This window comes from Mastomys coucha, unplaced genomic scaffold (genome assembly GCF_008632895.1).
Source record: "Mastomys coucha isolate ucsf_1 unplaced genomic scaffold, UCSF_Mcou_1 pScaffold5, whole genome shotgun sequence".
NCBI lineage: Eukaryota > Metazoa > Chordata > Mammalia > Rodentia > Muridae > Mastomys > Mastomys coucha.
Genome location: NW_022196911.1, coordinates 25,841,459 through 25,857,856, shown reverse-complemented (window position 1 = coordinate 25,857,856; position 16,398 = coordinate 25,841,459). Strand labels below are relative to the sequence as shown.

At 45.5% G+C, this 16,398-nt stretch overlaps 1 protein-coding gene across 2 annotated transcripts in view; it reads left to right on the top strand.

Annotated features, from left to right (window-relative positions):
* Nucleotides 1-16,398, top strand: part of Rab11fip3 (RAB11 family interacting protein 3) — an 82,976-nt gene that overhangs the window by 27,424 nt on the left and 39,154 nt on the right. For both annotated transcript variants that reach the window (XM_031354578.1, XM_031354577.1), the window contains exon 3: nucleotides 6,753-6,846. In XM_031354578.1, the coding sequence (XP_031210438.1) occupies nucleotides 6,753-6,846 (94 nt within the window). The remainder of the gene's footprint in view (nucleotides 1-6,752; nucleotides 6,847-16,398) is intronic.

The window sequence follows — 16,398 nt, the reverse complement described above, 5'->3', positions numbered from 1 at the left end:
GAGAAAGAGAGAGAGAGAGAGAGAGACTGGCCCTGACATGGACTTCTGGGACCTCAAAGCCCACCCCCAGTGACACACTTCCTTCACTAAGTCCACACCTGTATTATCTGGGAGCAGGTGGTAGGTGGGGGTGGGGTCTTTCTATTTATTTATTTATGTATTTATGTATTTATTTATTTATTTATTTATTTTTGAGGCAGGGTTTCTCTGTGTAGCCTTGGCTGTTCTGGAACTCTCTCTGTAGACCAGGCTGGCCTTGAACTCAGAAATGGGCCTGCCTCTGCCTCCCGAGTGCTGGGATTAAAGGCGTGTGCCACCACTGCCTGGCAGGGTCTTCCTATATAAACCACCATAACTACGCACCATGCTGGGGGTTTCCTGTAGTCGTCACTACACTCTCAGCCCAAGTCTTTCCTTAGCCAGTGTGCACCTTTCATCTTATCCCTTTAGCTCATTTTGACTTTTTATTTATAGAGTATTTATATGATAAAGTGGGGAATAGTGGACCCTCCGTAGTCTTGCAACTTTGTCATGCAAATTCAGTTGTGTCTGTATTTACCCCACATACATAATTTATATATAATTTAATATTTAGTATTACATATTTAATATACATATCTAATCTGTTCTAAATATTCAGTTACTACTTAATATTAGGTAAATACTAATGTATTAAGTAGATATAGATATTAGATAGAAAATATATTTATAAATATAAATATTAAACAATATATATTTATTTAACTTTGAGATACAATGTCTTATACATTCCAGACTGGCCTCCACTCACTATGTAGCTCTAGCTGATTTTGAATTCCTTCTGGTCTTCCTGCCTCCACCTACCAAGTGCTGTCATTAAAGATGTGCTCACCACTCCTGGCTGGGCACGAAACGTAGGACTTCCTGAATACTAGGCAAGCACTCTATTGATGAAGGCCCAACCCCCGCTCCAGAATTTTGAAGTAACTCCACATATGTCAGTAAGTATATCTAGATGCCAGTGCTCTAAAATACTGCCAAATCTATAACAATTAACAGCAACCTATGTCATCCATATTCAATGAATGCTCAAACTTGTAGCTCCCTTTAAGTGTGTGTTTGAGTGCAGGCCCCTGGTAACATGGGCACTCCACCTTTCCCCCACAGACAGAGTCTCTGAAGCTAGAGCTTGCTGATTCAGCCAGTCTGGCTGGCCAGCAATCCCAGGGTTCCTCCTGCCTCTGATCCTCGCGCTGGAATTATAGGTGCATGCTGTTGGGCTCTGCAGTTTTATAAAATGCGGTGTGGGAGAGCAGACTCACGTTCCCAGGCTTCCATGGCCAGCCTTTGTCCTGTCCCTACTGAGCCAGCACCCCAGGTCTTCTCTAGAGTTTTGCCCTGTGCTTGTTGGGGTCCATGTCTAGGAAAGCACTTGTGTCTCTGAGAGTCCTGGTTGCCTTCATGAAATCAGCAGTTCATGTTCTGACTGTCAAACTTCTCAAGGGCTGAATCTGCGTCCCTAGGATGTGGACAGCTGTTCCTTTTTTGCTCTCTTTACTTCCTCTTGCTTGGCTGCAGTCTGGCTCTGGGTCCTAGCTCTGGAGTACTTGTTTAGGGATGGGAGGTGGTGTCACTAGGGTCCAGATAGCGCTACCTGCTTGTAGTGTTGTGTGCTCAGGACAGGCAGGCTGCTGGATCCTTTTGTTTAACAGGCTTTTTTTCACACAGTGAATTGGCTGGCTCATCTCTCCTAATTATGCCCAAGTATACCTGATGTGTTTGTTGCTGCAATTGTCAGTCTTGTCTGAACTCTTGTTCTGAAGGGTTCTGGAAGGAAGCCTCTCTACATTGACCCCTGAGTCCCGTTGATGAGCCACAGCGGTCTTGGAGAGCTGTCTGCTCTCAGATGTGTTGCCGGTTCCACACTCAGCTGCCACATTTCCAGCATCACATGGTAGATCCGCTTCTTTCAGAAACTCTGCAGCTTTCTTCCAGGCCTCCTAATGCTTTAGTAGGAGGTTTCTCTCACACAGTGCTGTTGAAGGAACTCCAAACCATGACCACGGCTATAAAACTTAGCCACAGTTCCTTCTGTTCCCTTCCCTCTCCTCTTCTCCTTTCCAAAACAATCATATAACCAGATTGGCCTTGAATTTACTCCATAGCTGAGGGTAACTTTGAACTCCTGGCCCTCCAAGTGTTGGGATTTTAGGTGTTCTCTTTCCACGTCCACAACTGGTTCTACTTTTGGCTTCTTCTTTCTTTCTTTCTTTCTTTCCTTTTTTCTTTCTTTCTTTCTTTCTTTCTTTCTTTCTTTCTTTCTTTCTTTCTTTTTTTCATTAACTCTGTTTTGTTTTTCTAATACTGGTGATTGAACTCAGGGCCTTGACAGGTATTCTACCACTGGGCCACACTCTCAGGCTATTTTTTTTTTTTTTTTGGTATTTTCGAGACAGGGTTTCTCTGTGTAGCTCTGGCTGTCCTGGAACTCACTCTGTAGACCAGGCTGGCCTCGAACTCAGAAATCCACCTGCCTCTGCCTCCCAAGTGCTGGGATTAAAGGCGTGAGCCACCACTGCCCGGCATCTCAGGCTATTTTTAAAATTAATTAATTCTATTTAGTGTATGTCTCCCAAGTATGCACGCATGTGTGAGCGTGCGCATTCTCAAATATTCTTATGTCCCAGGGTGTGTGTGTGTGTGTGTGTGTGTGTGTGTGGCGATTACAGGACAACTCTTGGAAATTGACTGTCTCTGCTACCTTGCTCTAAGGGTTAAACTCATGTTGTCAGATCTTGTGTGTGAGAGCTTTTGCCTTCTGAGCCATTTCACTGGCACATCTTTTTATTTCTGTAGAGGGTCTTAGTCAGTTGTTCAGGCTGGCCTTGAACTGACTGTGTCATCTAATCTCGCCTTGAATGTGTGGTCTTCTGACCTCTGGCTCTGCAGTAGCTGTGTTTACAGGCCTAAGCCCAGTTTCGTTCTTTTTTTTTTTTTTTCTTTTTAAAGAAATACGTTCTGAATTCATAGTGCCATTACAAGTCAAACCCAGGATTGTGCTGTGATGAGCGTGTCCTCCTTGGTGCTGAGGTGAGTCCTGACAGAGCCCTTGTGGAAGGTAGCCGAGTTGTCCCTCTACTCTGGCCTATGAGATAGCTCTCACCAGACACTTGATGCTGGCACTGCCATCTTGGGGCTCCAGGCTAGAGTATGAGAGATAGGTTTCTGTTCCTGTAGATCACCCAGTCTGCGGTACATGGTGTTTTTAATCATCTTCTGATTCTTTCTCTCTCTCTTTTTTTTTTTTTTTTTTTTTTTTTTTTTTGTCCTTTTCAAGACAGGGCTTCTCTGTGTAATAGTCTGACTGTCCTGGCTGTCCTGGAACTCATTCTGTAGACCAGGCTAGCCTCAAACTCAGAGATACCCCTGCCTCTACCTGGGATTAAAGGCATGCACTGCCACTGCCTGGTTTTTATTCCTTTCATAAAGGATCATAGTTCTTAGCAACACTTGGAATGGTGGCCTTAGAATGTCTGTCATTGGCGCTGCTCTCAAAAGCTCAGCGTAACCTAGCTTTTTCTCTTATGGAGTCCCTTGATTTCTCTGTAGCTGTTTTTTTTTCCCCTTTGAAGTTCAAAAGCTTCTGATACATGCTAGGCAGGTACTCTTACACAGACTAAAGTTTTGGAGTCAGTCGGTCTTTGATGTATTTAGGTACTTAATATTGTACTTTGAATGCATAGTTAAGTTTTAAAAATGATTTCATTTCTAAGATTATGAATTTGTGTGGGCATGTGTGCGTGTGTGTGAACGCACGCACATACACTCATGCCACATCTATAGGAAGTCCTCAGAGGACAAAAGATGGCATCAGATCCCCTGGGGCTGGAGTTAGAAGTGATTGTGATCTACCTGATGTGGGTGCTGGGAACTGAATTTGGGTCTTCTACAAGAGCAGTATGCCGATCCACATCTTCAGCCCTAATTGTCTTTTGTTTTGTATTTTGAGACAGGGTTTCTCTGTGTAGCCCTGGCTGTCCTGGAACTCACTCTGTAGATGAGGCTGGCCTCAAACTCTAAAGGAACCACTTGCCTCTGCCTTACAGATGCTGGTCTTTTTTAGTCCTAGGGAGTTTTTCTTGAGTTTTATTTTTACTATCTGTTCTGTGTCTTTGCTTTAACTTTCTTCTCTGGGGCTTTTGTTGGATCTTGTTTGCTTCACTTGAAGATTTATCTTAAAATTTAAAAAAAATTGTTGTATATTGTATCTGTGCATGGGTTTATGTGTATGCAGACACATGTGTGCCAGGTATGTGTGGCGGTCAGAACAGCTTGAGGGAGTGGAATCAATCTTTGTACTGTGGGATCAAATTCAGACCATCATGCTTGGTGACAGGCATTTTTATATATCTTGGTGGTGTATTTATATTTTTCTCTTGATTCTTGTTTAGTTCTTTATTCTTTTTAAGAGCTTTGGAATGTTGTTTGTATACTGTGAAATCACCACTGTTCATGTGCAGTTGCAGTTTCCAAGAGGTTTGTGCAGCCATTGCTGTAGTATAGTTTTTACACTTCCACATTCCTAAAAATGCCTCGCTGTCCCCTCAGGCTCTCCAGCGCTCTGCAGTTCTTCAGTTGTAGTCATTTCAGGGGGCACCATCTCCTTGCCTTTTTGACTTGCATCACCTGTGGGACTGTTAAGAATAAGAACACTGAGCATCTTTTATGTGCTTATCGGGCATTTAAACACAAGCGCACAGCTGTGCTTTCTTTTTGTTTCTTTCTTTCCTTCTTTTTCTTTTTCTTTTCCTTTTTTTAAAGACAGGGTTTCTGTATAGCTCTGGCTCTTCTGGAACTCACCCTGTAGCCCAGACTGGCCTAGGACTCAGAGCTCTACCTGCCTCTGCCTCCTGAGTGCTAGGATTTTTGTGTCACTATGGCCTGTCTCTGTGTTTGTGTATGTGTGTGTAAGAGAGAGAGAGACAGGCAGGCAGACAGACAGACACACAGACAGACAGACGGACATGCCTTTAATTCTAGCACTTAGGAGGCAGAGGCAGGCAGAGCTATGTGAATTTGAGGACAACTACAGGGTGAGTTCCAGAACAGTCAGGAGTCATACAGAGAAACCCTATCTAGAAAAACAAAAAAACTCAAAACCAAAACAACTCCTGGGCTCAAGCAGTTTTCCTTCCTCAACTTCCCAACAGCTGAGACTATAGGTGTGCATTAGTACACCTAAAATTTATTTATTTATGTATACATGTTTGTGTGTGCATGTGCACATGTATATTGAGGCCAGAAGTTGACTTTATCTTCCTCAGTCACTCTCTTTCTCACTTCCCCAACTAACACATACTCTCTCTCTCCCTTTCCTTCTCCTTCTCTCTCCCTCTCCCTCTCTCTTTCTCTCTCTCTCGTTCTCTCTCTGTTTTTCTCTCTCTCTCTCCCTCTCTCTCTCTCTCTCTTTCTCTCTCTCTGTGATATGTATGTGATGCCTGTGTGCATGCTGTGTTTGTATATACATGCACATGAAGGCCAGGGGAGAACTTCATGTCCAGTGTCCTGCTCCATTACTCTTCATCTTATCTCTCTCTGAAGCTGGAGTTAAGCTGGCAGCCAGCAAGCCCCAGTGATCTGCGTCTGCTTGCCAACAGTGATGGGGCTGTGGGTGTGTGTTGTCATGTCCAGATGTTTACATGGACACCAGAGATTTAAAGTCAGGTCCTCATGCTGCCATAGCAACCACTTGCACTTGGGGAGCCATTTCCCTGGCTCCATCACTGCCTGGCCCAGGACAGGGTCCTACGGAACCTGGAGCTAATCAGTTTGGCTAGCTGGGCCAGCCAGTGAGCCCCAGGGGTCCTGGGTCCAGTATTGGGATTGCAGGTACATAGGGCTGGGGATGCAGCTCAGGTCCCCATGCTTGCCTTGCAGGCACTTTACCAACTGAGTCGTCTTTCTACCTGTTTGTAGACAAGCTCTCACTATTTGGGTGTTTTGCTTTTTTCCTTTTAAATTCGCATTTATTTGTATATTCTAGATTCAACTCATTCATATATGATTTGCGAATACTTTCATCTGTCCTTTGCCGTGTCTTTTGATCTTATTAATGTTGTCTTTTGAAGTAAATAGTTTTGGGTTTTGTTTCCCTTGCTTCTTTGAGTTGGGTCTTTTTTGTAGCCTAGGCTGGCCTTAAACTCATTGTGTAGCCCAGGCTGGCCTCGGCTTTAGGTAGTCCTTTTACAATGGTCTCTGGAATGTTATCAGTCAAAATTTTACATTTTGATGAGAATTAACTTACCCGTGACATCATTATGTCTGCTTTCTAAAAAGCTGTGTCCATTGTAGCATGCATGTGTATGTTACCTTTCTGCCTTTTGAGAGAGAGATAACAAGGGTCTGTCTGCCGCAGTTATTTTCCACTAAGGCACTGCCACTGCTTAGCTCATTTCAGTAGAACATTCTAGAACAGTCCCTGAAACTTCCAACTCCCGATTTCCCACCAGGGCAGCTCAGCCATCTTTGAACCAGGGTGTTCGTTCTTTCTAAGGTTAAGAACACTCTGTGGTCCCTTCAGGCTGCCTCTCCACCGTGTGGCTGGAGCATTTGCCGTGGCTGCCTCTGCTTCCTTGGTCAGAGTTCTCAATGGCTCTTGAGCTCTGAACTGTGTGAGCAAGCTGCTGCTTTGTGAATTGTAATGGGGTCAATGCCCAGTGTGCCCTGCCAACCATGAAGGCTGTGGGTAACACATTCTCCTTTGGCCTTTGCAGGTGAAGGACTTAACTCAATACCTGGATCCGAGTGGGCTTGGTGTAATCAGCTTTGAAGACTTCCACCAAGGGATTGTAGCCATCAGAAATGGAGGTAGGTCAGCGGGCTCCACCCTGTGCACCACCACTTCACTTCTCCTTTCTCCTCAGTGTTCTGTAACTATCCATTCTTCCCCAGCCACTATATAGCCCTGGCTGGTTTGAACTCACAGAGATCCACCTGCCTCTGCTTCTCAAGTGCTAGGAGTAAATGCATGCACCATAACACCCGGCTCAGCCCTTACTTCCTGGATCCCCAAAGCCTCTGATGCTCACATTGTTCTCCTCTTCCCGGTTCTGGAAACCCTCCATGATTGAAAGGCTCACAACTGCTTGTTTACAATGTGGAAGGCAACTTCCCTTCCCCAACACTGCATGAGGGAAAATTAAAACAGAAAAAAGCATACAGTTATTATGTATTCCCTGCCCATTCTGTATGAGAACAGCTTGCTGTGTGTGCTGTGTGTGCTCCATCCACTGTCTACACACAGTCCATCTTTCAGTGGAATGCAGTCAACTCATTACATTTACGCACTTGCCTCTAATGCTCTGGTGTGCAGCCTGACCCTCATCTAGAGTTCTGCATTTGTTCAGAGGCTTTTTCTTTTTAAGGCAAAATGTAGCTTTTTTTGTGAAATGTGCAAATCTTGTGTGTGGCAGTTTGAGTTGTGACAGACTTCTGAGCTTGATTCTCAAATCTCCGATGAGACTGTCACAGCAAGTCCCTCTCACCTTTGTGTCTACCCTGGGCTGTTTTCTGCCACTGTACATTAGTTTCTCAGTTTTCACGTGAATGTGTCCCGTATATATCTGACTTCCTTCCCTCAGCACGCCTCTTGAATCCACCATGTGGTTTGCATTGGCTATGACTGTTTTCACACTGTAGAATGGTGACCTGTTGTGATGCTCATCTCACTTTGAGGATGTCTGAGAAGAGCTTTGAAGGTCTGTGTAGGAGCTTGTGTGGATACATGTGTGCCTAGGCTCTGGTGATTGGCCCTATGTTGGATATAAATTTCACATCTCCACAGTGGACATGCCATTGGACAGTCACCAGTTAGCCCCTGTACTGTCCTTTTTAGTCAGATTTGCTGCCATGGAGCTGGGGTTGGCAGTGATGGAGTGTTAGCTGCAGGCTTTCTCCTCCCCATATACATCAAGTCTTGCCTGGGTGAGATGGGCTTTTGCCCGTGGACTTCAGTTCTCAGCATGTCTTACCTGTCACACCACAGATTATTACTCACTTAGGACGGAGTTTCTAGAATATCGAGTCCTCTAGCGGTTCTAGAGAAGTTGCTGTGTTTTGTCACGTGTGTTCCTGTTTGGCGGTTTCTCACCCATAAGTCTGTTGTGGACACCAGCTTCTGGGGATAATATTGTGAGCCAGCATCAAAGTGAGACCAGTGCATGGTGACAAGAAGACAGCCAAATGAGGATACTTCTGTTGTCTAGGCAGAAGACAGGAGCTGAGACTACCATGCGGGCCAACCTTCTCTAGGGAGGAGAAGGAGAAAGAAGGGAAAGCAGGGTATCTGGGGAGCAGAGAGGCAGCGTGGGTGATGGGGACTGGACCAGGAACGAGGGCCACAGTGATGGTCCAGTGACTTTACCAGTGCGGAGAGGCAGGCGAGTGAGTGAGCAGAGCTGAGCAAGGGCCTTGGTGGGGAATGGTGTGAGTTCCCTAAGGGATGAGATAGGGAACAGCCAGGTGGGGAATGGCGTGAGTTCCCTGAGGGATGAGATAGGGAACAGCCAGGAGAAATGCACAGTCCCCAGACTGAGCATTGGCAGGCCGAGCCCTTTGGCCAGCTATTAGCCTGACCTGTAATTGATAGATTGCAAGTTGGATTTTTTTTAAAAGATGTTTTCAGTCGTATGTATTTATGTGTATATGAGTGTGGGTATGTGCCTGTGATTTCATGTACCCATGGAGCCTGGAAGACGTCCTAAGACCCCGTGGAGGTCCTTTCAGCATTCTCTACCCATCATTGAATTTTAAAATCTTGGCATTAAAACTGGTATGGTAGCAACTACATGTATCTGAGATTTGGGAGGCTGAGGCAGGAGGATTGCCAAGAGCTTGAGTCTACCCTGATTTATATAGTGAGTTCTTCATAATGGGTTACAGTGTATGACTCTATCTCAAAGATCTGCTCCACCTCCATACCCTGAAACTCGTGGGAAGTATATTTGGAGATGTGGTGGGACGTGAGACAGCAGGCTTACAGGCAAGCGTGGTCAGACTGGCTATCCCCAGCAGCCTTTCACATAGATTATCTAGCACATGTGATACTTTCACACAGAACATAAAACAGCTGTCACTCTGAATGCTTTGTTCACGATGGGCAATCCATCTTCGTGACTGCCCATCTCATTATAGCTACCATAGGTGGTGTTCCCTTTTCCTTTGGAACCCCAGAAGTGCAGAACACTGGCCTGATTACCTGTTGTGCGTGACCGGCAGTGAGGTTGGCTTTTCACCATCTGAGCAGTATTCCCAGGTCCTGTCCACAGATAGGAGGGAGGTTTGTTTTTATTCTCTAGCCCAGGGTGCTCTCAGTACCCTGGGTGAACCAGGAACAGTTCATTGGCTTACTCAGGCTTGGGTAGTTGATGGCACAGACCTCGTCAGGCTGGGAGGAATTACAGCAGGAGCTGTGGGTAGGTAGGAAGGATCTACAGAGATGTGTGTGTGAGATGATTTCTCCATGGCTGCTAGCTAATGCATTCTGCTGGACCCCAGCTCATGTGAAATGGTGAGCTCACTGTTGTGGACTGTTCTTGTTTCTTGACTTGGAAGGTCCCTGCCCCCATTTTCTGAATTTCTGTGCTCCTTAGGGTCAGAGTCTGTCTGTCTGTAGGAGAGATTGCTAGCTGGTGACCATGGCTGTCTTCTGAATGGCCTGGGTCTTGGTATAATGACTGAAGGAGCATGTAAATTTTTCATCTCCGGTGACAGTGAACAGTTGTCTGAGATGTTTTGTCACCCCAGTTCTACTCCCATTTGCCAGACTCGGTCATGAACTTACTGTTCCCTTGCCTTCGAAGGCCGATCCTATAGCCTGTATAATGCCCCTGACCTTTCCACAGGGGAGGTGCTTCTTGGCCTCTGCCTGAGAAGGGGACATGCTGGTCTCAGTGAGGCTGCCAACTTCTGTCTCTTCACAGCCCACTCTCTTCTCCTGTTTTCCTCTGTGAGGAGCCATCTGGCTGGTTGCACCCAAGCCCTGTCCACCCTGCTGCTGCTGCTGTTCCTGTCTGTTTTCCTGGGGTTCTGTTTTGTTATTGGTTTGCTTTCCTTTTCATTTGTTTGGCTTTTGTTGCTGTTGTTTCTTTCTGGAGATGGTGAGTTCACGGAGATCTACCTGCCTCTACTTCCCAAGAGTTAGAATTAAATGTTGTACCACCAGGCCCTGCCCTAGGTTGGTTGGGTTTTGAGACCAGTCCGTGTAGCCTAGATTGGCTGCGTAGCTAAGCATGGCCCTGCACTTTCAGTCTTCCTTTCTGTCTGTCTCTTCCAAGTGCTAGAGCAGGGGAGCGTTACCACCAGCTGGGCTGTTCTGTTTGAGACAGGGCCTTCCTATGCAGCCTAAGCTAGCATGGTTATTCACTGTATAGCCCATAGTGGCTATGAACTCACAGCAACTTACTTCAGCCTCCAAGAAGTGGGTTTGTCACCTGGGTCCATACCTGTCTTTGTAGAGGTGTGGCAGGTAGATCTAGTACAGTCTCCAAAGTAGTAGACAGATGTGCAATCACAGCACACAGAACTGGTTTATTTTATTTTGAGATAAGGTTTCTCTGTTTAACCCCGGCTGTCCTGGAACTTGCTCTATAGACTAGGCTGTCCTTGAACTCAGAGATCTCCCTGCCTCTGTGTCCCACACCCCAAAGCTGGGATTAAAGACCATGGTGTTCATTTTTAATTTCATCATTTTTGTATTCTTTTTCATTTATATTTTCACTTTGATTTTTTTTTTTTCTTTCGAGACAGGGTTTCTCTGTGTAGCCCTGGCTGTCCTAAAGCTCACTCAGGCTGGCCTCGAACTCAGAAATCTGCCTGCCTCTACCTCCCAAGTGTTGGGATTAAAGGCTTGCGCCACCACTGCCAGGCACACCTTGATTTAATAAATAATATAAATCTCGCAGCTGGTTGGTAGTACTTCGGATGATGCAGGGTCTCAGCCTGACACCACACTGGGAAGACGTTGCTTTCAGTTGAACTCATACAGAGCAGACGTGGACCTGGAAGAGGGTCTGAGGCTCCTTGGAGGGGTCCATACTGGAGCTGAGCTGTAGGGAGCTGTAGAGGTAAGTTAGGTTGACCTGTGAGACGTGTTTGGAGACTGGAACAGAATCCTTTGCCTTGGTGCTGGCTTTCTAGTGGGAAATAGATAGATGATAAGGTGGGAGACTGGGAGCTGTGAGGGTGGCACCAGGCAGGGGGTGTCTTGTGGGGGATGTGTGTGGTATATTTGGGGCTGTATCAGGAGGTAGAGGAATGAGCAATAGAGATATCATCTGTCCAGTGGTGTAGTGGGAGGACTTGGCCTTTTTTGTGACAGAACAAGCTTTAGGATTCTACTCCAGCTTAGGCCATGAAGAGTGCTCATTGGAACAGTCCCCTGCCTCAGCCATTCTGCCAGGCACTGGGGGAACTGCCCAGTATATCTGACTAGGCTTGTGGCTATGCTTTTCTGCTTCTGTACTTTTGGGGTTTTATTTACTTGCGGTTAGGAAGTCATGAAAGTAGAAATGAGAAAGTAGAATGAGAGGTGAAGTCAGAGATGGTTTTGAATCACTTCATAGCATTTAGAAGAGAGAAGTCATGCATCTCCAGTGAAGGTCTCCTCAGGTCTCGCTGTAATGTGCTGGTGCAGCTATGGCCAGCCTGCATTGCCTGTCAGCCTCACTCCATGGGGGAGCAGCATAGTAAACCACACAGTATATTGACCCACTTTGTAGGGAAGCGCAAGACACCTGCTGTCACAGCCACAGGCACTGTTCCAGGAATAGAGTGAGACGGGAACTGTTACAAATAGGCCATAGCTCTGGTTCTTGTGCCCCTACCTCTGGGAGGACAAGATAAATGCACATTAAAGTTTCCACTTAATAGCTACCTGTGGTGATGCGCACACCGTCAATCCCAACACTCAGGAGGCACAGACAGGTGGATCTCTGTGAGTTCAAGGCCAGCATGGACTATATAACAAGTTCTAAGGCAGCCAAGGCTACATAATGATAGTCTGTCTCAAAACAACAACTTTCCAGGTAAAGAGACATAGACAGGAAGATCTCAAGCTTAAGGCCTTCCTGGGCAACCTAGTGAGACCCTGTCTCAAAGTAAAAAAGAGGGGCCAGAAAGATGGCTCAGTGGTTAAGAGCACTGCCTACTCTTCTAGTAGACCTGGGTTCAGTTCCCAGCACCCGTATGGCAGCTCATGACCATCTGTTACTCTAGACCCAGAGGATCTAACATCCTCTCTGGCCTGTGTGGGCACCAGGCATGCAAGTGATGCATATCAACATACATGTAGGCAAACAATCATACACAAAAAATAAAAATAAGTAATTAAAGAATATATAAAGAGGGGGCTGGAGAGGTGGCTCAAGTTTGGGTCTCAGCATCCATGGCAGGCAGTTTCTGACTGCCTCTAATTCCAGCCCAAGAGTTCCAGTGCCTCTTCCAGACCCCAGTGAAGTTATAATTATGTAGACAAATGTACCTGTATTCCCCTTCTCTTTATATAAATTTAAGATTGATGTATATTTATATTTTATCTCCTTTAGGATATATTATTTATTACTAAGCAAAATAGTACTTTTTTTTTTTTTTTTTGGTTTTTCGAGACAGGGTTTCTCTGTGTAACCCTGTAACCCTGGCTGTCCTGGAGCTCAGTTTGTAGACCAGGCTGGTCTCCAACTCAGAAATCCGCCTGTCTCTTCCTCCCAAGTGCTGGGATTAAAGGCGTGCACCACCACCGCCCGGCAAAATAGTACTTTTAAGGAAAAAAAGAATCATCTTGGATGTTTACAAGTGACTGTCTTATCAGCAGGGGTCCCACCCTGACTCCACAGTGGACACCAGGCTGGTCTAGAATACAGAGATCCACCTGTCTCTGCCTCCACTGTGCTGGGATTAAAGGCATGTGCTACCACTGCCCTGCTCAAATATTTCACCTCAGTTCTAAATCATTATTAACTCTTTAGAAAACAACACATTTGAGCTGAGAGACATTCTGAATTTACTTAAAAATCTTTAAAAATCTCCTATTTTTGAGTAGTGCCAAACAATAAAAATACCTTTTATATTTTCTGTTACTGGTTAAAAACAAAACAGTCAAACAAAAATCAAGCAAAGAAACAAGACAGTCTCACACTTGGGGGTCAGTGGTATCTCATGCTGTAGTAGGGAACCCTTGTCTATTAGGCCTTGGAAGTCAGGAGTTGCTGCCCTGCACTGGCTGGCCTTAGCAGAAAGAGGTGACGTCTCACAGCCAGAGAGCTCTGGGTTCCAGCTGCCATCAGTTTCCTTTTTTCTATCAGGAAGAGCCTTTTTCCTTTCTCTATTTTTATTGCTTGGAATTTACATTCTATCACTTAGCTCCCTCCTTATTTAGGTCTACTTTATTCTGAACTTCCTTAGAGAGGGCACGGAAAACAGTGGTCATCAGTGGACATATTATAACTAGTTCTATGATGATAACAGCTAAAGCAAAACTATACAAGACCCAAGCGACTTCCCTTGGGCTGTTCCATGTTCCTTTAACATGGAAAATATTTTTCCCTTTAATTTCTGCATCTCTCCTTAAGGCCTTCAATTTACCGGGTTTTTATTTATTGAGACAGGTTTCTCTGTGTAGCCCTGGCTGTCCTGGAACTCACTCTGTAGACCAGGCTGATCTCGTACTCAGAAATTCGCTTGTCTCTGCCTCCCAAGTGCTGGGATTAAAGGTGTGTGCCACCACTGCCCGGCTTCAATTTACCAGTTGTAAACATAATGCCTTACCAATTCAGATACGTGGATCCTTTTATTTTTATTTTTAAGATTTATTTATTTATTCTATGTATATGAGCACACTGTAGCTGTCTTCAGACACACCAGAAGAGGGCATCAGATCTCATTACAGATGGTTGTGAGCCACCATGTGGTTGCTGGGAATTGAACTCAGGACCTCTGGAGGAGCAGTCAATGCTCTTAACCACTGAGCTATCTCTCCAGCCCCTCCTGGATCCTTTTAGTCCTGTTGTAGCTCTGGGGAAATGTTCCTTTTCAAATTCTATTTGTTTGCAGACACCTCCAGCCAGCACATGTCTGTGATGACCATCTTTGCCCCCATGGTTCAGTCTTCTGCTGACCCTGGCCAGGACTTCCGAATCCACTATGCTTCTGCTTCAGGCCTTGGCTTCAGGCCTGGGTCTCTCTGGTATGCTTTTACTTACCCATGCTGTGCTTGGGAGAAAGTGCAGCTGTTGTGCCCTCAGACTTTGATCTGCTTTTGTTCTTTTTAAATAATCAAGACCTCTTGTCAGGCTACCCTGGCCTCCCACCCCAACCTTTCCCCCTGGGCCTTTTTAGGCTATAAGCTTGGATTCCAGTTGCCCCATATTGGGTGCCAATTGTAGATGAAAAGATTATTATGTTCTGTGTATATTAATTAATGCTGGTAATTAATACAACAACAATTATTCCTTGACCAACTTTTCCCCAAATAACTACACAGAGACATTTTAATATTTCAAAACCTTATGCATTAGCTGGGCAGGCACTCAGCTAGTTACCCCAAACACCTAGCCCCATCCAGCTATGTGGCTAGCTATACCTTTTAGACCTGTGATCAGCTCTCTCTTCTCAAGTCTGCTGGTGAAAGGCTTTCTCCTTCTTCCCAGATTCCTTTCTGCCTGCTAGGAAGTATCATCTTCTACTTCCTGCCCAGCTAATTGGCCATCAGATCTTTTTATTAAAGAATGCCTTACGTAGATGAGGAAGGACAGCAACACCATTTCACACATGGCACCCCACACCACAGGCACACTTGTACTTCTATGCACATACCCGCACATAGACACACAGAAAATTTTTTAATAAAAACAATTAAAAAGAAGAGGCAAAACCAATTTTAAAATTCTTGTTTTGTTTTCAAGACAGGTTTCTCTGTGTAGCACTGGCTGTCTTAGAACTCACTCTGTAGACCAGGCTGGCCTCAAACCCAGAGATCATCCTGTCTCTGCCTCCCAAGTACTGGGATTAAAGGCGTGCACCACCACACTTGGCAGACACTAGTATTTTTAAAAAGACTATAAACATACCAGCCACATTCACATGTCCCTCTGTGGATGTCGTATGGGTTGGTGCTCTTAGATGACTTGCACACCCTAGGCTGCAGACACATTCATGGTTCTACCATGTTTGGTGGGTTTTAAAATTTTAGGTTCCTAATTTCAGTTTTGGAGGCTGAAGCGAATTTGCTAACATGGCACTGGGGAAACCTACTAGAAGTGTCCTAGCCTTTCAGCCTGATTGTCTGAGATAACGGTTCCTTCCCTCCTGATTCTGGAAGGTTCTTTTAGATGCCGTGGCATATGTGGCCTTGCTGGAGGTCTCCTGGACCCCAGGTTGAGGTAGCAGAGGCGAGGTGTGCCTGATAGCCTGCACAAAGCTGTGCTAGAGGCTCCTTCACTTTTCCATGGTCCTGCTGTCCATGTGCTCAGCCATGCAGAAGACCCATGATTCTTTTGGTTTTTCAAGACAGGGTTTCTCTGCGTAGCCCTGGCGACCAGGCTGGCCTCGAACTCAGAAATCCACCTGCCTCTGCCTCCCAACTGCTGGGATTAAAGGCTTGCGCCACCACCACCCGGCTACTCATGATTCTTATTAAACTATAAAAATTTTGTGTTGTGTGTGTGTGTGTGTTAGAAGAGGGCATCAGATCCCCTGAGACTAGAGTTACAGATGATTGTGAGATACAATGTGTATGCTGGGAATTGAACGCAGTTCTGGAAGTACAGCTAGTGGGTCTTAACTGCTGAGCCATCTCTCTAGTCCCCAAACCCACAGTTTTTTTGGCAGGGTCTTTTTATATGCCCCAAATCCACAAGTTTCTTTTTAAAGGTGGGGTCTTTTTATGTCTCCCTGGCTGTCCTGGAATTAATGTGTAGAGCAGGATCACAGAAATCCACCTACATCTGACTCCTGAGTCCTGTAGGCATGTACTGCCATGCCCAGCCCCAACAAGTCTTAAAAGCTACAGAAGGGAGCAGTGTGTAGTTACTGTATGCATTGATGTGACTAGAATCTCAGGTGAGGGACAAAGGACCTTCCCATCTCCTATGAGGGGTGGGCAGTAGGCCCAAATTTAAGGGTCTCTTGAGAGTAACCATAGCTATTCTGATTAAGAGTATAATGGCTGTTAGGCTTGGAGGGCAGTGTTTGACAACATGAGCATCCTGGGATACTGCCCTCACATCTGCACTGTGTTTGACCGATTTGTGATGCGGGCCCTTGTGTACTCACTGTTGCTTCTTCAGTGTGTCCTCCTGCCCTCGATTACCCAGATCTGTCAGTGGCTGACTCTCAGAGTTTGTTGGGCTTTTTTTTTTTTTTTTT